Here is a 25,993-nt window from a genome sequence, read left to right on the forward strand (position 1 = left end):
GGTGCAAATCTTTTCATCTCTTAAAATATTCCTTTACAGATTAAAGTCAAGGATATTGGTAAAATCTTCAAGATTCGCATAGGATATGACCATGGGGCTGACTGGGATGGATGGCATCTAGAAAAAGTTAAAATGAGAGAAAGAAAGACTGGGGAGATTTTAGAATATCAGTTTGACAGATGGATGTCCAGAACAGAGGATGATCTGGAAATTGTCAGGGAATTCCCTGCTATCAGGGAAGGAGAAGACATTTTGCCGGGTGAGATATACTTCCTTGATTAGTTTTATTTATTTGAGTAATTTTACAAATGTACATTTTCTGCCAACCCTTCTCTAATTTTTGTGAGGATCAGTCCTAGTCATGGTGAAGCTATGTAGACAACAATACTCCAGAAAATGGCAGGGTGTGTGAATTTTAGGCGTTGTGCATAAGGCTTTTACATTGTAATGATTATGTTTAATTTTTTTTGCTTCTTCTCTGATTATGTTATAATGCATCATGTTAACTCGCTTTTACTAAAATATTCTGTAGTTCTCAAGTACCACATTGAAGTCAACACTGGTACAGAAGAAAATGCTGACACAGAAGCCACATGTTACATGTGTATCTATGGTGAAAGGGGAGACACTGGAAACAGAGTCCTCTACAAATCACTCAACAATGAGATAAAGTTTCAGAAAGGACAAAAAGATATTTTTGAAATTGAAGCAGTTCATCTTGGTGAGTTGAAGAAGGTTGTCGTTGGTCATCATGGGAAGGAGCCTGGCCAAGGATGGTTTTTAAGTGATGTGGTTATCAAGGAAGCACAAGATGCTGAAGAGGAAGTCTTCTTCCCAAACAACAGGTAAAGTTTCAGTCCTGATTTCAGAAACCATTTTTTAACGGTTTGGTAATAAGTTGGTTATTTTACAGTCATTTACAAAAATGTTTCAGATATTCAATACTTCAATCTGTAATTTGTTTCTAAGCTTACAAGTGAATTTATAAACATGGTCCTTATTGTTATCAGTTTTGCACCATTGTAGAAAACAAGTTATTAACAAATTAGCAAACTACTAAATATTTGAACTATTAAATATTCTGTCTCTATTACAAAAAAAAAATCCAAGCAGCAATACCCAACTATAATCCAAACAATCAATGTCAAAAGGCAAAACTTACAAATCCGAGAACACACAAACAAAACAAACAACACACTGTCAAATCGGTGAAAGAGATACATGGACTTCAAGGCACAAGCCACGAGGTGATGTCAGGTGTTTCGAAAAGAATGAGCACATCCTGCTCCACATGTGGCACCCGCTACAAACATGTATATATCTCTCTGAGTCACAATCGTGAATTTTAGGTCATCCTCGTGCAAGACAAAAGACCATTTTCTGTTCACTGCGAGAATCACGCGTTATGTGTGAAATCGAACGTAAAAACAGGACAAACAAAGATCGGAGTGGCGTCAAACATCGCGTGGGATTTGACAAACACGAAATTATTTTGGGGAACATTTTCATGCTTAATAATGTGCTGTCCACAATATTCCTGTCGAAGATCGGCCGGTCGGTGTGAGCTACGAAATAAAGAAATTCAAATTCAAAATCGTTTTTTGCGGCAGACGTTCGACGCACGTCTTTCATGCATCTCGCGAGATCTCACAATTGTACGGAAAATAATCTATTGACATCCATCACTTCTATTACCATCTGTTTCATAGAAACATGATACTTGTCCACCAGCTGATGATACTTGCCATAGAACTTTTTAAATGGCAAGTTTAGTCTTTCTCTTACATGTATAAACCCTTGAGAAGAAGATGTTGTTGTAAAAAATCATAATTTGGAAAATTGATGATAATGAAATTAAAATCATCTCCTTTGTCATAAAGTCTGGTAGAAAGATGACCATTGTTGTCAAATTTGAGGTAAATGTCAAGGTATGAGGCCGAGGAAGCTGATTCTATAGTTTCTTTAATGTCTAGTTCTGTGGGATATATCAATGGGAGCGAATCACAAAAGTTAGGATTGTTGATGGAAAGAACATCATCAATATATCTAAATGTAAAATTAAAAGATATCTTTCCACTGCATCTAATTTGTTGATATCTTTTTGCTGCACCTAATTTGTTGATATCTTTGTGCTGTATCTAATTTGTTGATATCTTTGTGCTGCACCTAATTTGTTGATATCTTTGTGCTGCACCTAATATGTTGATATCTTTGTGCTGCACCTAATTTGTTGATATCTTTGTGCTGCATCTAATTTGTTGATATCTTTGTGCTGCATCTAATTTGTTGATATCTTTGTGCTGTATCTACTTTGTTGATATCTTTGTGCTGCATCTAATATGTTGATATCTATCCACTGCATCTAATTTGTTGATATCTTTGTGCTGCACCTAATATGTTGATATCTATCCACTGCATCTAATTTGTTGATATCTTTCCGCTGCACCTAGTTTGTTGATACTTTGTGCTGCATCTAATTTGTTGATATTTTCCGCTGCACCTAATATGTTGATATCTATCCACTGCATCTAATTTGTTGATATCTTTCCGCTGCACCTAATTTGTTGATATCTTTGTGCTGCAACTAATATGTTGATATCTATCCGCTGTATCTAATTTGTTGATATCTTTGTACTGCATCTAATTTGTTGATATCTTTGTGCTGCATCTAATTTGTTGATATCTTTGTGCTGCATCTAATTTGTTGATATCTTTGTGCTGCACCTAATTTGTTGATATCTTTGTGCTGTATCTAATTTGTTGATATCTTTGTGCTGCACCTAATTTGTTGATATCTTTGTGCTGCATCTAATTTGTTGATATCTTTGTACTGCATCTAATTTGTTGATATCTTTGTGCTGCATCTAATTTGTTGATATCTTTGTGCTGCACCTAATTTGTTGATATCTTTGTGCTGTATCTAATTTGTTGATATCTTTGTGCTGCACCTAATTTGTTGATATCTTTGTGCTGTATCTAATTTGTTGATATCTTTGTGCTGCATCTAATTTGTTGATATCTTTGTGCTGCACCTAATTTGTTGATATCTTTGTGCTGTATCTAATTTGTTGATATCTTTGTGCTGCATCTAATTTGTTGATATCTTTGTGCTGCATCTAATTTGTTGATATCTTTGTGCTGCATCTAATTTGTTGATATCTTTGTGCTGCATCTAATTTGTTGATATCTTTGTGCTGCATCTAATTTGTTGATATCTTTGTGCTGCATCTAATTTGTTGATATCTTTGTGCTGCATCTAATTTGTTGATATCTTTGTGCTGCATCTAATTTGTTGATATCTTTGTGCTGCATCTAATTTGTTGATATCTTTGTGCTGCATCTAATTTGTTGATATCTTTGTGCTGCATCTACTTTGTTGATATCTTTGTGCTGCATCTAATTTGTTGATATCTTTGTGCTGCATCTAATTTGTTGATATCTTTGTGCTGCATCTACTTTGTTGATATCTTTGTGCTGCATCTACTTTGTTGATATCTTTGTGCTGCATCTACTTTGTTGATATATTTCCACTGCATCTAATTTGTTGATATCTTTGTGCTGTATCTAATTTGTTGATATCTTTCCGCTGCACCTAATATGTTGATATCTATCCACTGTATCTAATTTGTTGATATATTTCCACTTCCAGATTTGATATCTTTAACATAAGAGATTCTCAACGCTACAAAACTTTATTTGTACTGAGTGTCATTATCAACATTTTTGTTTTCTCTCTCCCTTTCTTTCTTGTGCTACTGATAGTTATTGTGACCTCTGAGTACAATTGATATATTCAAAATGATGTATCAATATATAAAACAACTTGATACATGGCAATTTCATACTCCTTATGTTTTTATTATGTTACAGTAGCAATCAAAACACAATATTTTAAATTACTGTACGTCATAACATTGCTAATAATCTGGTAATTAGTCCCCGTTCAGACAAAGTCCGAAAACGGGAACTATTAATTTGGCTTCGGCCTGTCCATCCATCCATCCATCCATCCATTCATACGTACATCCGGATCTATATCTCGGACACCCATTGACGGATTTTATTCAAACTTTACATGAAGACAATACATAATTTTGGATGTAAAATTTGCTATTTCTGATACCTAAACGTGTCCGCAGCAGTTTCTCGAAGATGACTGGGCTGATTTGGATCAAAGTTGGTATGATGATCATACATATTGGGTTATAGTTGCATGTCATATTTTTTTCTGTGATTCAAACTAATATGGCTGACTGGTGGTCATTTTGTTTTTCATGATACCCATGCCTACTTTTCCATGAATGCAATGAACATTTCTGTTTAAATTTTGTACAAAGACGGTATACCAATAGATACATCAACATGAACATTATTTTTTGTGATTTGATTCAATATGACTGCCCTATGTCCAATTCTTGTGTAAAAGCACTAAATCATATTTTTTTTACAAATCCATCTCCTATTAATGGTTCAATCTAATCTCAATGACTTCATTAGCATCAAATTGATATGTCAGATCACACAATTTTGGACGGGGACTGTGTCATTAACAATGACTTGTTCCTGTATTAAGATTGATGTCATTTATTGCTTTTAACTCTCCATATCACATGTTTAGATGGTTGGATGTTGGGCAAGATGATAATACTATTGAAAGGGAGCTATTGCCAGGACAAAGAGAGGGAGAATGGGACATAACTATAGTGACTGCGGAAGACTCTATTCCAGCCATGGAGGCTGTAGTGTATCTTGTTGTGTATGGTGATCAAGGCAAATCAGATAATATTCCACTGGGAGATAATGATACAGTGTATTTTGAGCCTGGTAGAATAGATATTTTTGAGAGAGTAAGTATATACCATGTCATGATCTAACAAAACATTTTCTTTGTAATACAAACACGTTGATCGATACTCCCGCTGTACTGTCTTCGTGCATACTTTTCAGTATCCTCGTAATAACCTCCTACTATTCACTGACTGTACTGACTAAAAATGGAAATACAATCAGAAATGATAATACACCTGTAGATATTATAATATTAAATTTAAATTCTAATGATTTATTAGCATATGTTTACTACTGCTGCATGTAGTTTTCAAACACCAATGCAGTGCGTTAACAGGTAAAATTTCTAGTCATGCAGTTAGCAATTTTAGCAAGTGTTTGACACCTGCTTTTACAATTGAAACACCACTACATGATTTCTCTCCATCAACACATTGGACACATTGTGGAAAATGAATTAATTTGAGATGTAACAACTGCAGCCTTTTAAAAATGAGTTATAATGAGCAGTATGTTTTTGTTATACAATAAAAAAAAACATGAAATAAGCATACAACATAACCTCTTTAGTACTAGACACTTATCTGAACGCAATAAAATTGCTATCTGAATTTGGATGCTGATGTACTGAATTGGTGTTAAAACACTACGTGCAGTGCTAGTAATTAGTATCTTCTACCAATTATACCAGGTGAAGCTGAATGTTGGTAAGATTTACAAAATCCGTATCGGGCACAATGACATTGACAAGTGGGATGGATGGCATTTACAAGAGGTGAGAATGAAAGAAAGGAGTACAGAGGAAGAGTTGATATTTAGATTTGATAGATGGATGGCAAGGAACCAAGATGATTTGGATGTACTCAGAGAAATGCCAGCAATAAGGCAAGATGAAGAAGTTCTGCCAAGTAAGTACAGGTTTACCCTTGACCTCAGTATCAGTCATCTGGTTTTCATGTGTAATAACCAGAGTAACACAATTCATCATCTGCTGAGTACAATATCAAATTGTTTCAAAGGAGAGCTCTCAGTTTGATGGGTATCATATGCATGCTCACTTAATACACAAGTTCCTGTCTTGTTAATCTTGATTTGAACCGTTTGAAAAATATTGCTTAATTATTGAAAATTAAATATTTACATGTTATAAAATAAATTATAAACAAAATACATCTACATTTCCTGTATGAAGTACCATTTGTGGAATTATGTCATATAGGATGATAATACTGTACTGTTATGATAACTAAAAGTTATCTAATAACAGGTTATTGAGTTGTCAGTAACCCCAACCCGGATTAAAATCTTTGGATGGGATTACCTCCAGGAATTCCATCCCTGGAATTGCGTGTGTACCCTTGCACAATCTCTTTCTTTTTAAATCCGACTTTCGTAGTCCGACCTTTTTTAAGGGTATTGTTCGTGGTGGCGAAAAATAATGTTACATTTTTCACCAGACTCTCAGCGATTGTCTATCGCTTTCTGGCACAGTTTCAGACCAAAACAACTACTAGGAAGGAATTTCTCACTCATCAGTTCTCGAATCATTTTCTCACGTGATGGCAGATGACCCTCAACAAGTGGCGGAACTTGCGGCAAGATGTCAATGTGGTTTCACATTTCCGACGTTTGACAAGCATACGATGTGTAGTTCATGCGGCAGAATACTTGTCGTGTTTGTGAGAACTGGTCAATGGACGAGTGGTATTTGAGCCTCTGTGCGTCTACTGTGTGAGCATTGTAATATTTATTTCCGTTGACCCCTTTTGGCCAACTATTTCTATGGTAGCACCAGCTACAGGAGATGGTTGTTTTAGCCACAGAGGGCGCAACTCTACCCTACTCCACTGTTTGCTGTTTGCAAATGAATTGTCTCAGAACCATTTTGTTTGGTGTGGTGTAAATGATATCAAATGATCTTAATAAATAACTATTTCATGTTTATATTTGTAACTGCTGTACGCATCAAAAAAGGATAAACTCTATAGAATCACTAAAAGGAAGATGGTTCATTTGCATAAATTACTACCCAGATAACCTGGGCGTGGCAAGTTAGCAGTTGGGCTGGGTGTGGCAGAGGACTCCTGAACTTTCATTGAGAAGGTACTCGGCTTGGCTTATTTGGCTTATTCCAGTGTGCAATTTCACCTAAAAAGGGCTGTAATGGCATTTCCTGTAAATTATGAAGACTGTCACTGTATTTCGGGAATGAATTTAGGGTTTGTTAATTGACGGGGTGAGTAATACTCTTTGTATTCTGAATTGTTCGACCATGTGCTATTTGTCATAACAATGTTGTTACCATTCATTTGATTTAAACTGTATATTGCACCTCGATTATATTTTTCTTGAATATGCTTCCTTGAAATGCAGAGTGTATTATGTATTTGTAACCTTTTTGTATTTTCTTTGTCATTAGGTTTTTCTTTGTGTTTTGTTCACTCACTTACTTTAGTTGTAAGATGAATGAATTGTAAGAATTTCTCGAATAGAAATAAAGCCTGGAATGTGTAAACCTGGCGATTCTCTACCATACATTGTGTTGTATCAACTTATTTTCAACTTGGTCACAACTGAATGGGAGCAGGAGCAGCAGCCTCGGAAAAGTTCTGGATCGCCTCTACTGGAGATGTTTTTCGATGCTAAGAGAACTAGAGAATACCCCATGACGATGATGTCCCAGTTTATGCAACAATGGGCATCTGCTTTTGGAGGAGAGAGTACAGAGGCTTTGTTAGCAACAAAACAACGATCAGTTCGTAGAGACGAAAAGATCAAGGATCATTATTTAATACTCCCGACCCTCCTATGCTGAGTTTTGCTACCATGAACTCGTGGAATCAGAGCAATAAGCCATTAAAGGAGACTAAAGTTTAACCATGGTCTGCAAGGGTACATGTACTTCAGTCGGCTTTTATCGCACAGCGAGTAGTTGAAGGGGGCTCGTGGGGTAATCGGCAGTACAAAGGTAATTCGGACACAGGTTCTTACTCACAAAATGATTTGCTGTACCCAATGAGATATTGGGGTCATGACCGTTACGTAGTCGCCGATCTTATGGACGATGAGAAACGTATTCCATCAAACGCTCCTCCGTCTCGGGTTTTATGGCCACTCAGTTTCGATCCACCTTTATGGGACAACTATACCAGGGATTGCGTACCACAGAATCGATGGGTTCATTCAGGACAACAGAAGCGTCATTTTGTACCATTTGATCCACACTGTAAGGCACTGATACGTATGGATGACACTATTCACCGGTCCACGCTGGCGCTCTCTTATCGGGCTTGGTTCACCTTATCGATGGATATGTTGGTCAAGGAACTGATTAGTAGCAACGCTATAAGTGCGGAAGCCCATGCCCAGATCGTGGACAATATTAGAAAGTGCATGGTAGCTAGGAATGCAGCTGATGAGGATTTGTTTAGCAATGCGTTCAACTTTTTTGCTTTGGAAACACCAGGATGTTTGGAAAGAAAATATTTTGCTAGTATTGATTTATCCACTACTAAAGCCAAGCTAAGCAGAGTGGATTTCAGAGCGGACACTTTCTTTGACGGGAAAATGTCGGGCACTGTCCAAAACATCAAACCAACTTACCAAGAAGACCCTGTTTTCTGGTGCACCGCGCAGGAGCAAAGCTTTACAGAACTGTAGCTCTTTCAAATATGAGTCTGTTGAGAAATCTGCCGAGCAGAAAAATGCATTTTATCACCAAAGGGGTAATCCAAGGTAATTACCGGCCTAGAGGTAGAGGTAAGGGTGCCGGTGGCAATTCTGAGAAAAGATATACCGACTCGAAAGCGCCAGCTGCTAATCATCCTGACTAAATGTCTTACAGATTATTAAGGATAAATTCAGGAAACGATCATATTGTTTATTGTGTAAATCATTTATGTGTAACAGGGTTAAATGTATCTCAAACGCCCTTTTCAGGGCTATTTCCAGGCATAAAATCTGTCAGAGCAGAAGGTTATTTCCAAGGCGATGGACGCGTTCCCACAGAATTCTCGGTACAGACCCTATCACAGTCGCCTCGATTGAACAAACAAGATGGCGGACTTGCAAAAAAGAAATTGACCTCATTGACCGTATTCGATGCTGATTGGCCAATCGTTGAGTATGCTAATGAGCCCAAGATTGCTGATGGGGGCGCTGTTCGCAAAACAGTCAATATTTCAGAAACCAATTGCTTTCCGCTTAAGGGAGAGATTCTCAGTGTGGAAAAAATTAATAAAGGATGAGTATGTTCTGTTTCGGTTACAAAATACCATTGACCAGGCAACCTAATTTAATTCCCAGTCATGGCTTGTGTACCTCTTTCCTCAGGGACAAGGTCAAACGGGAAGCTCTGTTACAGTTGGTAAACAAGCTTATGTTGACAGGTGCAGTGTTTCCGGTAAAGAAGCTATCAGAGTCCGGTTTCCACTCCGGAGTATTTCTAGTCAAGAAATCTTCAGGTGGTTATCGGTTGGTGATGAACTTAAAACCACTCAACAGGTTTGTAATAGTAGACAAGTTAAGAATGATAACACCAGCTGCCATACGAGTGAGTCTACGCATGGGAGAATGGCTAACTTCATTGGACCTGAGAAATGCATATCACCATACAGGGATACATCCTCAGAATCAGAACCTGTTAAGGTTCATAATAGGAGGGACAACTTATCAGTGCAGATCTCTCCCATTCGGTCTCAAATCGGCTCCATATGTATTCACAAAAATCCTAGGAACAGTAGTATCAGTATTACACCGGAGGACAGTGGATCTGAGCCCCTACCTAGACGATTGGGTAGTAAAAGCATATCTAAGGGTAGATGCGAAGCAGAATACCCAGACAATTCAAACTTTACAGAGCTTGGGGTTTTTGATCAACTGAGAAAAGTTCGAATTAACGCCAACTCAGAAAATGATATTTCTGGGCATGAAAATAGACACGGCAAAAGCCATGTACAAGCTATCTTCCAGACTGTGCAAAGCTATGGTAAAGGTGATAGCATTAGTTTTGAGGGGGTCGCATACCTCAGTCAGGGACTTAATAAAACTGATTGAGAGGATGGCGTTAATGAGGAAGCTGGTACCGCAGGCAGCATTGCGATCCAGACCTATTCAGAGACTGTTGCTGGACAATACCGCAGAATTCACGCAACAGCACCACCACTTGGTCCTACCATGGTGGGGGTTGGAAGAAAACCTAATGATCGATGTTCCATTCGAGGCGATGAAACCGACGATGACGATAATAACAGATGCATTGGGAACAGGGTGGGTTGCTCATTTTATGGATATGACTGTACAGGGCCTAGGGTCATCGCACCAGGTCAGTCAGCATATAAATTGGCAAAAAATGAATTACCGGATTTTGCCGTAAATTCGCCCATCCGAAAAAATCCTCACGGGCGATTTCAAGGCTGGTTGGCGCTTATTTGGGGTTAAAATTTCGAAAAATAATCATCAAACAATTTTTGGGGACTTCTATTTCATTGAAAAATCCAACTCACAGATCTTCAACGCCGTCAGTTTGGCCACCCAAGACAAAAGAAAGTAATCTAAAATTTGATACAATTTTTTTTCTTGCTGAATTAAAGAGTAGACCACCTGAAATTTCATAACAATATCACCCAGTGTCAGTTTTCAAATACATTTTTTCTATTTTATTGGTAACGAAAGTATATTCTAAACATAGTTTCAGATAAAAACGAACACAACTGCATTGCATAGTAGCAAAGGATCACAGTTGCACAATCCGGTCATGCTGCGTTTCACAATTGTTGATTATTACTCAGTAGTGATTATCATCTGCCTCCGTCTGTCTAGGAAGACGATGTGTTGCGCCATGATGTGGTTGAACTTGAGCAGCATCTGTGGTGGCTGTAGAGCCCAATCCTTGAGTGACAGTCACAGTCCTCGCAGATGAAAACTGAGTTGTCGAGTGAGCTGGTAGATGCTTTACTCCTCAGTCGCTTCTGTCACTGTCTTTCGTGTCTGTCCTCCTCCGCTCCCCGGATGCCTTTGCTGACTGCTTGTCTCCATGATGAGCGGTCATCGGCTGTTATCTCCCATGACTGTGTGTCTATGTGAGTAGCCTTTAGGTCTCTTTTACAGACGTCAGAGAACCTCAGGTGTGGCCGACCAACTGGGTGTGTTTCCTCCTCTAGTTGACCGTACAGCAAGTTCTTTGGAAGACGTCCCTTGTCTTTATGGCTAACATGACCCAAGCAGCGCAGTCGTCTTTGTCTCAGCATGGCAAAGCTTGATGTTGTCTTGGTCTTTCTTCACGGTTGGTGATTTTGTCTTCCCAGGTGATCCCTAATAGTCGACGTAGGCACCTCATGTGGTAGTGATTATAATAACGCACAAAAAATAAATTCGTTGAATTGTTATAAAATGCTAATAATATGCAACTACATGTAAGTTTCATCGTAAGCAAATGATTCCGGTCACATATGAATGCTCGATGCTGTAGGGTATCTGCCATGTTTCTATTGCATGATTAACCAATCAAAATGCTGGATGATGCCAACATGTTAAAATTACTATAGCTCATTTAAATATGTTAATCTTATTAAATGCAGCGCGGAAGAGATTTGCCGATGTTGTAGTACGATTTTCTGGCTTGGATTTTGATGGGAAAATGGCATGATTTATTTTTCAAATCAAAAAATAGTTGTTTTCGAAAGATAAACTGAGCATTAGAAAAATAATTTAACATTATTTACAATGATAACATCTCATTGTCGAAACGAAGTTTCCCCATTCACGCTAGTCTCAATAAACACACTCTTGAATAAAAACTTAATGAACGATTTTAGGCGTCAGGAACAATTTATCACCTGTATCTAAATTGCAACTGTAACTTCACTTTTGTTGTTTGTGCTGCATGTCCAATCTCATTTGCACACCTGTATGCTGCTTCTTGAACACAGTTTTATTATTAGTTAATCCCATGCGATTAAACAAATAATTTCTTTATGAAGTGGTCAATATATACAATGTATCTGGTTATAAAAATTAATTAGCAACCTATCAGTGGTATCACACATTTCACAACGAACTGTATAGACAGCTGGATAGAAAATCCAGTGCATTGCAAAGATGATGTTGGGAGAATTAGGAATGGTAATTTGCCCACATATTCAACATTAAAACACAATAAGAACCTTTTACACAGATGAATGAATTTGTCGGTATATTACAGAAACATTTATCATATTTCTTCAGTTATTACAAAATATAGTTTGTAGTTGGTAAATTAACAATGTTTAAGCCTTCTAGGATATTGTAAGTCAATTATTTTATAAGTATATTTAATATTGGAGGTATAATATCAAAAATATCACATGCATTTTGCATGACACTTGTGATAAAATGGAAAACTGTTTTCATGGAAACAAGTTTTAGGCCCTGTTCAAATAAAGTTTGAAAACAGGGTCTATGTTTTGACCTTTGTGTTTGCATCAGTGCAGATCTTAGGTGTGTATGGATAAATTTATTCAAACATGATACAAATGACTGGTAAAATTTACAGCACTTGAAAAGCACTGGGTCTAACTGTAGTATTCTTGCTTGTTTCAGTATTCAGATACTTTATTACTGTGTTCACTGGTGAAATAGAAAATGCTGCTTGTGAAGCTACCATCTACATGTGTATCTATGGAGAGAGGGGAGATACCGGCAACAGAGTTCTGTTTAAATCACTGAACAATGAAAACCAGTTTCAGGAGGGACAGGTCGATATGTTTGAAATTGAAGCTGTCTCCTTGGGGGAACTACAGAAAGTTGTTGTAGGTCATGACAACAAAGAAGCTGGACAGGGATGGTTCTGTGAAAAAGTTATTGTTAAAGAAGCACAAGATTCAGATGCTGAATTCCATTTCCCATGCTCTAGGTATGTATTCATGACAGGACTTTGGGTGCTTACTAGATTTTTAGCTCCGCTGTTGACTTTGTCGAGCTTATCATATGAGTGATTGTCCGTCATCATTTGTGTCAACTTTTTACTTTTTCGACTTCTTGAAAACTATAACCCTGAATGCTTTAATACTTGGTGTATATGTACATGTACCTTGGGTAGGCCTCTCTTAGATTTGTTTATTTCATGATAATATCTTCAATTCTCTAATTTTGGTGAATATTTTGGTAATTTTTGGTAAAAAGTGATATTTTCGACTTCTTGTTAAAAAACGCAAGTCTGATTGCTTTGATATTATATATATAGGTACTACATGTGGACCTCTCAGATTTGTTCATTGCATGATGATATCTTCAATTTTCTAATTTTGTTGAATATTTTTGTCATTTTTGGTAAAAAGTGATATAAGTGATATCTAATTGCTTTGATATTATATATATATATATGTACAACATCTGAATCTCTCTTAGATTTGTTTAGTGTGTGATGATATCTTCAATTATCTAATTTTGATGAATATTTTTGTCATTTTTGGTGAAAAATGATATTTTTGAATTTTTGTTGTAAACAGCAAGTCTGATTGCTTTGATACTATACATATTGTTCATTTTCTAATGATATCTTCTGTTCTTTAATCGAAATGAACATTGCTAACAGCGGAGCTATCTATTCACAATTCCTGAAAGGACTTTGGGTGTACTACTAGATTCTCTAGTTCTATTCACAATTCATGGAGTAATGGAAGGATTTGGGATACCCTACTAGATTCTCTAGTTCTGTTCACAATTCATGGAGTAATGGAAGGACTTTGGGTGCCCTACTAGATTCTCTAGTTCTATTCACAATTCATGGAGTAATGGAAGGACTTTGGGTGCCCTACTAGATTCTCTAGTTCTATTCACAATTCATGAAGTCATGGAAAGACTTTGGGTGTTCTACTAGATTCTCTCGTTCTATTCACAATTCATGGAGTAATGGGAGGCCTTTGGGTGCCCTACTAGATTCTCTAGTTCTATTCACAATTCATGGAGTAATGAAAGGACTTTGGGTGCCCTACTAGATTCTTTAGTTCTATTCACAATTTATGGAGTCATGGAAGGACTTTGGGTGTCCTACTAGATTCTCTAGTTCTATTCACCATTCATGGAGTAATGGAAGGACTTTGGATGCCCTATTAGATTCTCTAGTTCTATTCACAATTCATGGAGTAATGGAAGGCCTTTGGATGCCCTACTAGATTCTCTAGGTCTATTCACAATTCACGGAGTCATGGAAGGACTTTGGATGCCCTACTAGATTCTCTAGTTCTATTCACAATTCATGGAGTCATGGAAGGACTTTGGATGCCCTACTAGATTCTCTAGTTCTATTCACAATTCATGGAGTAATGGAAGGACTTTGGATGCCCTACTAGATTCTCTAGTTTTATTCACAATTCATGGAGTCATGGAAGGACTTTGGATGCCCTACTAGATTCTCTAGGTCTATTCACAATTCATGGAGTAATGGAAGGCCTTTGGATGCCCTACTAGATTCTCTAGGTCTATTCACAATTCATGGAGTCATGGAAGGACTTTGGATGCCCTACTAGATTCTCTAGTTCTATTCACAATTCATGGAGTAATGGAAGGCCTTTGGATGCCCTACTAGATTCTCTAGGTCTATTCACAATTCATGGAGTCATGGAAGGACTTTGGATGCCCTACTAGATTCTCTAGTTCTATTCACAATTCATGGAGTCATGGAAGGACTTTAGATGTCCTACTAGATTCTCTAGTTCTATTCACAATTCATGGAGTAATGGAAGGCCTTTGGATGCCCTACTAGATTCTCTAGGTCTATTCACAATTCATGGAGTCATGGAAGGACTTTGGATGCCCTACTAGATTCTCTAGTTCTATTCACAATTCATGGAGTCATGGAAGGACTTTGGATGCCCTACTAGATTCTCTAGTTCTATTCACAATTCATGAAGTAATGGAAGGACTTTGGATGTCCTACTAGATTCTTCAGTTCTATTCACAATTCATAGAGTAATGGAAGGCCTTTGGATGCCCTACTAGATTCTCTAGTTCTATTCACAATTCATGGAGTCATGGAAGGACTTTGGATGCCCTACTAGATTATCTAGTTCTATTCACAATTCATGGAGTAATGGAAGGACTTTGGGTGCCCTACTAGATTCTCTAGTTCTATTCACAATTCATGGAGTAATGGAAGGACTTTGGGTGGCCTACTAGATTCTCTAGTTCTATTCACAATTCATGGAGTAATGGAAGGACTTTGGATGCCCTACTAGATTCTCTAGTTCTATTCACAATTCATGGAGTCATGGAAAGACTTTGGGTGCCCTACTAGATTCTCTAGTTCTATTCACAATTCATGGAGTAATGGAAGGACTTTGGGTACCCTACTAGATTCTTTAGTTCTATTCACAATTTATGGAGTCATGGAAGGACTTTGGGTGTCCTACTAGATTCTCTAGTTCTATTCGCCATTCATGGAGTAATGGAAGGACTTTGGATGTCCTACTAGATTCTCTAGTTCTATTCACAATTCATGGAGTAATGGGAGGCCTTTGGATGCCCTACTAGATTCTCTAGTTCTATTCACAATTCATGGAGTCATGGAAGGACTTTGGATGCCCTACTAGATTCTCTAGTTCTATTCACAATTCATGGAGTCATGGAAGGACTTTGGATGTTCTACTAGATTCTCTAGTTCTATTCACAATTCATGGAGTCATGGAAGGACTTTGGATGCCCTACTAGATTATCTAGTTCTATTCACAATTCATGGAGTAATGGAAGGACTTTGGGTGCCCTACTAGATTCTCTAGTTCTATTCACAATTCATGGAGTAATGGAATGACTTTGGGTGGCCTACTAGATTCTCTAGTTCTATTCACAATTCATGGAGTAATGGAAGGACTTTGGATGCCCTACTAGATTCTCTAATTCTATTCACAATTCATGGAGTCATGGAAGGACTTTGGATGCCCTACTAGATTCTATAGTTCTATTCACAATTCATGGAGTCATGGAAGGACTTTGGATGCCCTACTAGATTCTCTAGTTCTATTCACAATTCATGGAGTAATGGAAGGCCTTTGGATGCCCTACTAGATTCTCTAGGTCTAGTCACAATTCATGGAGTCATGGAAGGACTTTGGATGCCCTACTAGATTATCTAGTTCTATTCACAATTCATGGAGTAATGGAAGGACTTTGGGTGCCCTACTAGATTCTCTAGGTCTATTCACAATTCATGGAGTAATGGAAGGACTTTGGGTGGCCTACTAGATTCTCTAGTTCTATTCACAATTCATGGAGTAATGGAAGGACTTTGGATGCCCTACTAGATTCTCTAGTTCTATTCACAATTCATGGAGTCATGGAAAGACTTTGGGTGCCCTACTAGATTCTCTAGTTCTATTCACAATTCATGGAGTAATGGAAGGACTTTGGGTGCCCTACTAGATTCTTTAGTTCTATTCACAATTTATGGAGTCATGGAAGGACTTTGGGTGTCCTACTAGATTCTCTAGTTCTATTCACCATTCATGGAGTAATGGAAGGACTTTGGATGCCCTACTAGATTCTCTAGTTCTATTCACAATTCATAAAGTAATGGAAGGCCTTTGGATGCCCTACTAGATTCTCTAGTTCTATTCACAATTCATGGAGTAATGGAAGGACTTTGGGTGCCCTACTAGATTCTCTAGTTCTATTCACAATTCATGGAGTAATGGAATGACTTTGGGTGGCCTACTAGATTCTCTAGTTCTATTCACAATTCATGGAGTAAGGGAAGGACTTTGGATGCCCTACTAGATTCTCTAATTCTATTCACAATTCATGGAGTCATGGAAGGACTTTGGATGCCCTACTAGATTCTCTAGTTCTATTCACAATTTGTGGAGTAATGGAACGACTTTGGGTGTCCTACTAGATTCTCTAGTTCTATTCACAATTCATGGAGTCATAGAAGGCCTTTGGATGCCCTACTAGATTCTCTAGTTCTATTCACAATTCGTGGAGTAATGGAACGACTTTGTGTGTCCTACTAGATTCTCTAGTTCTATTCACAATTCATGGAGTAATGGAACGACTTTGAGAGTCCTACTAGATTCTCTAGTTCTATCCACAATTCATGGAGTCATAGAAGGCCTTTGGATGCCCTACTAGATTCTCTAGTTCTATTCACAATTCATGGAGTCATGGAAGGACTTTGGATGCCCTACTAGATTCTCTAGTTCTATTCACAATTCATGGAGTAATGGAAGGACTTTGGGTGCTCTACTAGATTCTCTAGTTCTATTCACAATTTGTGGAGTCATGAAAGGACTTTGGATGCCCTACTAGATTCTCTAGGTCTATTCACAATTCATGAAGTCATGGAAGGCCTTTGGATGCCCTACTAGATTCTCTAGTTCTATTCACAATTCATGGAGTAATGGAAGGACTTTGGGTGCTCTACTAGATTCTCTAGTTCTATTCACAATTTGTGGAGTCATGAAAGGACTTTGGATGCCCTACTAGATTCTCTAGTTCTATTCACAATTCGTGGAGTAATGGAACAACTTTGGGTGTCCTACTAGATTCTCTAGTTCTATTCACAATTCATGGAGTCATGGAAGGACTTTGGGTATCCTACTAGATTCTCTAGTTCTATTCACAATTCGTGGAGTAATGGAACGATTTTGGGTGTCCTACTAGATTCTCTAGTTCTATTCACAATTCATGGAGTCATGGAAGGCCTTTGGATGCCCTACTAGATTCTCTAGTTCTATTCACAATTCGTGGAGTAATGGAACGACTTTGGGTGTCCTACTAGATTCTCTAGTTCTATTCACAATTCATGGAGTCATGGAAGGACTTTGGGTGCTCTACTAGATTCTCTAGTTCTATTCACAATTCGTGGAGTCATGAAAGGACTTTGGATGCCCTACTAGATTCTCTAGTTCTATTCACAATTCATGTAGTAATGGAAGGACTTTGGATGTCCTACTAGATTCTCTAGCTCTATTCACAATTCATGAAGTCATGGAAGGATTTTGGGTGTCCTACTAGATTCTCTAGTTCTATTCACAATTCATGAAGTCATGGAAAGACTTTGGGTGTCCTACTAGATTCTCTAGTTCTATTCACAATTCGTGGAGTCATGGTAGGATTTTGGGTGTCCTACTAGATTGTCTAGTTCTATTCACAATTCATGGAGTCATGGAAGGACTTTGGACGCCCTACTAGATTCTCTAGTTCTACTCATAATTCATGGAGTAATGGAAGGACTTTGGATGTCCTACTAGATTCTCTAGTTCTATTCACAATTTATGAAGTCATGGAAGGATTTTGGGTGTCCTACTAGATTCTCTAGTCCTATTCACAATTCATGAAGTCATGGAAAGACTTTGGGTGTCCTACTAGATTCTCTAGTTCTATTCACAATTCATGAAGTCATGGAAGGATTTTGGGTGTCCTACTAGATTTTCTAGTTCTATTCACAATTCATGAAGTCATGGAAAGACTTTGGGTGTCCTACTAGATTCTCTAGTTCTATTCACAATTCATGAAGTCATGGAAAGACTTTGGTTGTCCTACAAAATACCCTAGTTCTATTCACAATTCATGAAGTCATGGAATGACTTTGGATGCCCTACAAAATACCCTAGTTCTATTTGATACATGAGAATTTCAAACCATAAATAAGTTTGCTTGTTGTTTATACCAAATTCTGTGTGAACTAGAAACCTGTCTATTAAAATATATCAGTGTTTTTAATAAATATTGAAATTATAATCACGATACATTTCTTTTCACTCAGGTGGCTGGATGTTGGGGAAGATGACCAGGAAATTGAAAGAGAGTTGTTGCCAGGGAAACCAGGTAAACTTCATCAGTAAATGTCATCAATGGTATTTTATTTACCATGGTTCAATATTGTCACAAATTTAAACAATAAACCACAGCCCAGCAATGTATACATATACAAACAAGTGTCAATGTGCTTGTAGATGGAGTTCTGTACAAAATCAAATGGTATACATTCCAGGCTGTGATTTGTTGCTATTATACATGTATCATTGTCATTTTTGTTTATTTTAGGGACAACACAATATAAAATCATATAACAATTAACGTGCCAAAAACCTTTACATGTACTATTATGCTATATTGTACAATTCAAGCATGGCTCTCATAAATTAAATCATGGTCTCTTACAATCACAGAAATGTATTCGTTGCTGTCACGATGATACACTAGTAGAATATTTGATATCCCATGATTTATTTCTATTATGTAAATTGGACGATGATAAAAAAATATTTGCCTAGAGCAAGTTGAATATGGAATATGTATACCGATATATTAAAAGCAACACGCAGCATTTCCCAAGCTTTCCTTCAAGCTTCTTGTATAACAAATATAAAAGAATACCTCAAGGCAACTGAATTTGCACTGAATTTACCTGCTAATAAACAAAATGAGCTATAAAACAGTATTGAGCTTTATGCTGTTTGGTTTGAAAACCTTTGCATATACACAAGATTTGTTTGCACGAAGGTTAGCCATTTTGAATATGCAATACAAATATTCAGTAGTTTTATTGTGGCCTTTAAAGTGGATGGTGTTATCTTTTAATCAAACTTTATTTTAAGTTCACTTTATATGTGTTAGTGCAATTTTAAAATAGTCCTGTTTTCTACTGAATAAAATTTGTGCCCTCAAGATTTTTGAGCAGAAAAAAATACTTTCTCATTGGACTAGGATGGCACTGTGTGAACTGCATTGTGTAACAAAATTAATTTTCAAAAGTTTGGTTTCATTATTAGTTAGAATGAAATCCAAAAGCTGAGACCTGTGGATTGACCTTCATCCGTGAATCTCCAACTGTATCTCTGACATGCCTTGACAGCTCATCTTAAAACTGCATTTATTTATTACACATACATGTATACTTGTATTTGTTTGCTGATCAGATTCATAATGGCCAAATTGTGGCCCTGTTTACTGTTAAAAAATTCCTAAAAATCATACATTTCTACCATTGTGGAACTGAATCTCAGTTGTGTATGGATGAATTTTGTTACTTAGTACATATGTAGATATGGCATATTACATGTATGATGTAAATATGGTGTATTACATGTGGGATATAAATATTGTGTATTACATGTGGGATGTAAATATGGTGTATTACACGCGTAATGTAAATATGGTGTATTACATGTGGGATATGAATATAGTGTAATACATGTAGGATGTAATTATGGAGTATTACATGTAGAATATGGTGTATTACATGTGGGATGTAAATATGGTGTATTACATGTGGGATGTAAATATGGTGTATAACATGTGGGATGTAAATATGGTGTATTACATGCGGAATGTAAATATGGTGTATTACATGTGGGATATGAATATAGTGTAATACATGTAGGATGTAATTATGGAGTATTACATGTAGAATATGGTGTATTACATGTGGGATGTAAATATGGTGTATAACATGTGGGATGTAAATATGGTGTATAACATTTGGGATGTAAATATGGTGTATTACATGTGGGATGTAAATATGGTGTATAACTTGTGGGATGTAAATATGGTGTATTACATGTATGATGTAAATATGATGTATTACATGTGGGATGTAAAGGACTTAATAAATTTCATAGTGATCAACTCATTGTAAATTACAATATTCAAATTCCCACCAAGGCATATTTTAATAATTCATTTAGTGCTTCCTCATGTTGCTCAATTTAAGTAATTTAGATCAGTGTCATTTACATGTTTGATGTAGTTGTTCATCCTAGTGCTGACAATAACAATGTGTATAGCAGAATTGACAGGGTATGAAATTTAAAAAATGTTGTTTTCCAAGTCAGTTGAAGATATAGCCTTACATCCATCATTAAAAGACAAATTTTGTATGTTTTCTAACCATGACAGATCAAAAACTTAAGATCTTTAATAAAGCATCCTACTAAACCCACTGTGTGACACAACTGATCGCCCTACTAGCATTCTTGCTAGCTATCACCTCTATCCTTCCCCCCACACTGTGTTGCCTAGTAACCACTAACAACGACTAACTTTGGGTTGTTTTTTTCTTTGCTAATATCCCATTCATCAGCAGAGGGAGAGTGGAAACTCGTCATCACTACCCATGAGGATTCATTCCTGCCGAGTGAAGCACTTGCATATCTTGTTGTGTATGGTGAAGATGGCAAGACTGAACCCATTGCTGTAGGTGGTGAACCTGCTCTTGAACCTGGCAATCTTGATGAATTTGATGTAAGTTTCTTTACTTACCTTTTTTTGTGAATACACAAATTGATTGGTGTAAAAGGATGTCATTTTTTACTGCTGTCTATGTAAATATGTCATTAGATTGTTATCAGTCTATTATCTAGATGTGTTTCAGTTGCGTAAACTTAATAGAGAATATTTTTTTCAGATAACACTGGACAATGTGGGTGAAATCTACAAGATACGTATTGGACATATAGATGAAGATGAGTGGGAAGGGTGGTATTTGGAAGATGTAGAGCTCAGAGATAAATGTTCAGAAGCTGTCTTTGCATTTCCTTTCAATCGATGGATGGCAAGGACGAAAGATGATTTTGACATTGTCAGAGAATTACCAGTTACCAAGGAGGGACAGGATCAACTCCCTGGTTTGTATTACTTTTAAACATCAGGATTTTATCCAAATCTAACATTAAATATTCTCATAAATGAGTTTATACCAATATGCTATAGAAAAAATGACAAAACATTGGTGTTACATTATTGGACAAATTGCAAAGTTAGCATTTCATCTTTTTAGCTCCGCTGTCGACGAAGTCAAGCGGAGCTTATAGTATTACTGATTGTCTGTCGTCGTCGGCGTACATTTTCGACTTCTTAAAAACTACAAACTGCATAGCTGTTAAACTTTTTAGGAAGGTACCTTGGGTGGTTCTCTCTCAGATTAGTTCATTTCTTGTGGATATGTTCAAGCGAATATTTCTGACATATTTGATACTTAGTATGTAGGTACCTTGGGTGGACCTCTCTCAGATTTGTTTATTTCGTGATGATATCTTCATTTCTCCAATTTTGATAAATATTTTTGTCATTTTTGGTGAAAAACGTTATTTTCAACTTCTTTTTGAAAACTGCTGATACGATTGCTTTGTAACTTTACATGTATTTGTAGTACCTTGGGTGGACCTCTATCAAATTTTTTCATTTCGTAATCATATCTTGAATTCTATATTTCTAGCGAATAGGTTTGTCATTTTTGGCTCAAAAATGATATTTTTGACTTATTCAAAATTGTTAACCTGAATGTCATGATTCTTGGTGTATATGTACCCTGGGTGGACCTATATCAGATTTGTCACTTCCTGTCAACATCTTCAATTCAATTCTAACAAATATTTTCATCATTTTCATCAAAAAATATTTTTTTGACTTGCTCTTCAGAACCAGTAGTTCAAATTCTTTGATACTTGTACACATGCAGCTTGGGTAGACCTCTATTAGATTTGTCCATTTCATTAGATCCTGATCTAATGCAGTATGTCCATTCAGTCACATATATGTAGATCCTGATCTATGCAGTATGTCCATTCACAGTCACATATTTGTAGATCCTGATCGAATGCAGTATGTCCATTCACAGTCACATATATGTAGATCCTGATCGAATGCAGTATGTCCATTCACAGTCACATATTTGTAGATCCTGATCGAATGCAGTATGTCCATTCACAGTCACATATATGTAGATCCTGATCGAATGCAGTATGTCCATTCACAGTCACATATTTGTAGATCCTGATCTAATGCAGTATGTCCATTCACAGTCACATATATGTAGATCCTGATCGAATGCAGTATGTCCATTCACAGTCACATATTTGTAGATCCTGATCGAATGCAGTATGTCCATTCACAGTCACATATATGTAGATCCTGATCTAATGCAGTATGTCTATTCAGTCACATATTTGTAGATCTTGATCTAATGCAGTATGTCTATTCAGTCACATATATGTAGATCCTGATCTAATTCAGTATGTCCATTCACAGTCACATATATGTAGATCCTGATCTAATGCAGTATGTCCATTCAGTCGCATATTTGTAGATCCTGATCTAATGCAGTATGTCCATTCAGTCACATATATGTAGATCCTGATCTAATGCAGTATGTCTATTCACAGTCACATATTTGTAGATCCTGATCTAATTCAGTATGTCCATTCACAGTCATATATATGTAGATCCTGATCTAATGCTGTATGTCAATTCACAGTATTTAAATATCAAGTACTAGTACATACCGGTGATAGATGGGCTGCTAATACTGACGCCAAACTATTTCTCACATTGTATGGTGAAAGAGGGGATAGTGGTGAAAGACTTCTATTCTACAGTAAAGATCACAATGAGAAATTCCAGAAAGATCAGGTGAGCCTTCATGAACCTAATACTGTATATTTTTAGTACTTGTGCAACATTTCTGATCAATTGTCACGATCCACAGAAGAGAAACATAAATTATGTCTAATAATTTTCAGATTGACAGTTTCACACTGGAAGCTGTATCGCTTGGAGAGCTGTCAATGGTAGAACTATCACATAATGGTGTTGGATACGGTAAGACTGAGATTGTTTTCATTCAATATCAGTTTCATTCCAATTCATATAATTTGTTGTACGTAATGCATTGATCTACTGTTAAAGTATCAAAATGCTCTAAATCTATGACATCGCTTGAAAAGCTTCATAACTTTGTTTTTCTTAACATTTGGTTTATAGATAATTTTTAGTATACTAGTGCATTTGATGATACTTTCTGTTTACCTTGATGGTGAAGGTATATCAGGGGAAATATCTGTTCTTGTTGTAGTTTTTCTTGTGGTTTCAATAACTCAACACAGTTTTTATCCAATTTTGCTCAAACTTAGATAGCATATTAAAGGGTTTGGAATCTCAGTCAACTTCGATTTTGGTATGTGTTCTAGGTTTATTTTTAGCAAGCACAATTTTCAATAAATGGGGTAAAATTTGACTAAAATAAAAAAATTAGACTTAGAAATGAGCAGATGGAATGAAGACATTTAACTGCTTATAATGAGAACAAAATAATAGTAATATGATTTCCAAGCTCTGTCAATTAAATAAATGTAACAAAATATGTGACAAATGCAATGTTTTACCACCTTGATGCACATCATTTTATTTTTCAGATCCTATTTAAAATGGCCGTCTAGCAGCTATTTTGTTTTAATGATCGCAGTTCTAGTGCCATACATGTATCTCTGCCATGCTTTGACTGACTTATGATCAAATTTTATATATTCATTTTTCTGATAAAAAAAACATCAAAAATCAATAATTTCTGGCATTCCAGAACTGAATCTTGGTGTTTATAGATGGATTTTGTTCAAACTTGGTACATACATTAGAGATTTTGGGTTCCTGGTGCACGTCATTTTATGTTTCAGATCGAATTTGAAATGGCTGACTGACGGCCATTTTGTTTAAATGAATGCGCTTCTAGAGTCGTATCTCTGGCATGCTTTCACGGATTGTTCAAATTTTATATATTCATTATACATTATGTTATACATGTAGATGTATAGATGTATTCAAAATGGCCAACTGGTGGCCATTTTGTTCTAATTAATGCTGATCCAGGGCAATATTTCTCAATATGGACAAGTACTCGTTTGATAATCAGATACAAGATGTCAATCATTTCAATGTTAAAAAATCATCAAAATCAAGCATCATCTTCTGGATGCATACTTCTGACATGTTTATGTTCCAACTATATTACTATATACAAAACTATATATCTTAAATTTGATAACTAATGGAAACTGTGCCATGCATGGCTCGTATTTTGTAAGGGTGATTTAGATTATTAATTAATACTGTACATATACATGCACTATTATTTGATAAATATGTTTACTTGTCAAAGTTTGATTAGATATGTTGCTGTACTATTATTTTGTTAGGAACATTTTTACAATTCATGTTATATAAGAAGACATTGAGATTATTATGGTACATGTAGTAATATTTGAGGAACATTAATAATTTTTTATGTAATTATTATGACTTTGTTATTTATTATTGTCGATTTTTGGTCAGAATTGTCCACACCTAAATTTTAGCTAGTATTTTTCGTGCAAAACATTTCAATATACCATTGCATTGTCTAAGGACTTTCATACCTATCTTTTGCCCTACAAAGAAAAGATATTGCATTGTTAGTTTGTATCCATCCATTTGTTATTTAATTAAGACTCTCAATGAACAAGGTGGTAATAGTTGTGCTATATTTGAATCTATTTGTTTCATCGTAATTCCTGGATATTACTGCAGTGTATTCTAATTAATCCTTGAATCAATTTAGCATTTCTTGTTTAATACTTGTAAGTATATTTCAGGTGCTGGTGTATTTGTTGATACAATACTAGTTAGAGAATCTGAAGATTCAGAAAATGAATATGTTTTCCAATGTGTGCAATGGTTGGATGATCACATGGAAGATAGACAAACCAAGAGACAAATCAAACTGTTAGGTATGTATCTATATTGGTAAATTTTAAGCTGGGTCTTGTAGTGATCTCAATATGAATGGTCTGTTAGACCTGGTGTCCTTACTATTATGTAACAATTGTTCATGTATATAAAGCCTGGATTTTTAATAAACATGTGTCGGTATGCTCAGCACTCAGTGTGTGTGTGTTGTCTCATCTCTTGTGTTTCCCTGCCAAATGCCACATGTTATACGGACATCTCAATATTTAACATTGGCAACGAGGATTGTTGCAGGTTTCATGTTTTTTCAGTTATCTCTGTTTGACGTCCATGGGAACACCAATACATTAGCACCATGTTGGAAATGTTGGTTATCACGCTTTGAAAATAGCTGTGTAGCTTGAAAGATCGCTGACCCAGAGCAGAAAAGAGCTATGCTTTTGGACTGAGGTGGCGACGACTTGTTTGAGATTTGCTAACCACGCCCGCTGAACCTGAATATGACAATGCTTACAAGAAACTGAATAAAGCATTAGAAGACTACTTTCTTCCCCAAACGAACGCTGAGTTTGAATTTATCGATTTCGGCATGTGACTCAATACAACACTGAAAGCATTGACCAGTTTGTAACTAGTTTACAGAAACTGATAATAATTGTGGTATTGAAAGACGCAGTAGCCAAAGACGCTGAAATTAAACACCAAATCATACAAGAAGGCTCGCCGTTGTGCT

The 25,993-nt window shown here is 36.4% G+C and overlaps 1 protein-coding gene across 1 annotated transcript in view; it reads left to right on the forward strand.

The window, feature by feature from the left end:
- The window catches only part of LOC102804847 (uncharacterized), a 179,915-nt gene that overhangs the window by 67,975 nt on the left and 85,947 nt on the right, over positions 1-25,993 (forward strand). Inside the window, exons 43-53 of the mRNA XM_085493076.1 lie at positions 40-259; positions 533-845; positions 4,619-4,847; positions 5,480-5,696; positions 12,367-12,679; positions 18,527-18,588; positions 20,846-21,006; positions 21,170-21,389; positions 23,018-23,172; positions 23,283-23,361; positions 25,167-25,301. Coding sequence (XP_085349202.1) covers positions 40-259; positions 533-845; positions 4,619-4,847; positions 5,480-5,696; positions 12,367-12,679; positions 18,527-18,588; positions 20,846-21,006; positions 21,170-21,389; positions 23,018-23,172; positions 23,283-23,361; positions 25,167-25,301 — 2,104 coding nt within the window. The remainder of the gene's footprint in view (positions 1-39; positions 260-532; positions 846-4,618; positions 4,848-5,479; positions 5,697-12,366; positions 12,680-18,526; positions 18,589-20,845; positions 21,007-21,169; positions 21,390-23,017; positions 23,173-23,282; positions 23,362-25,166; positions 25,302-25,993) is intronic.

The sequence above is a fragment of the Saccoglossus kowalevskii genome, chromosome 18 (genome assembly GCF_978046115.1).
Source record: "Saccoglossus kowalevskii chromosome 18, keSacKowa6.1, whole genome shotgun sequence".
Taxonomy (NCBI): domain Eukaryota; kingdom Metazoa; phylum Hemichordata; class Enteropneusta; family Harrimaniidae; genus Saccoglossus; species Saccoglossus kowalevskii.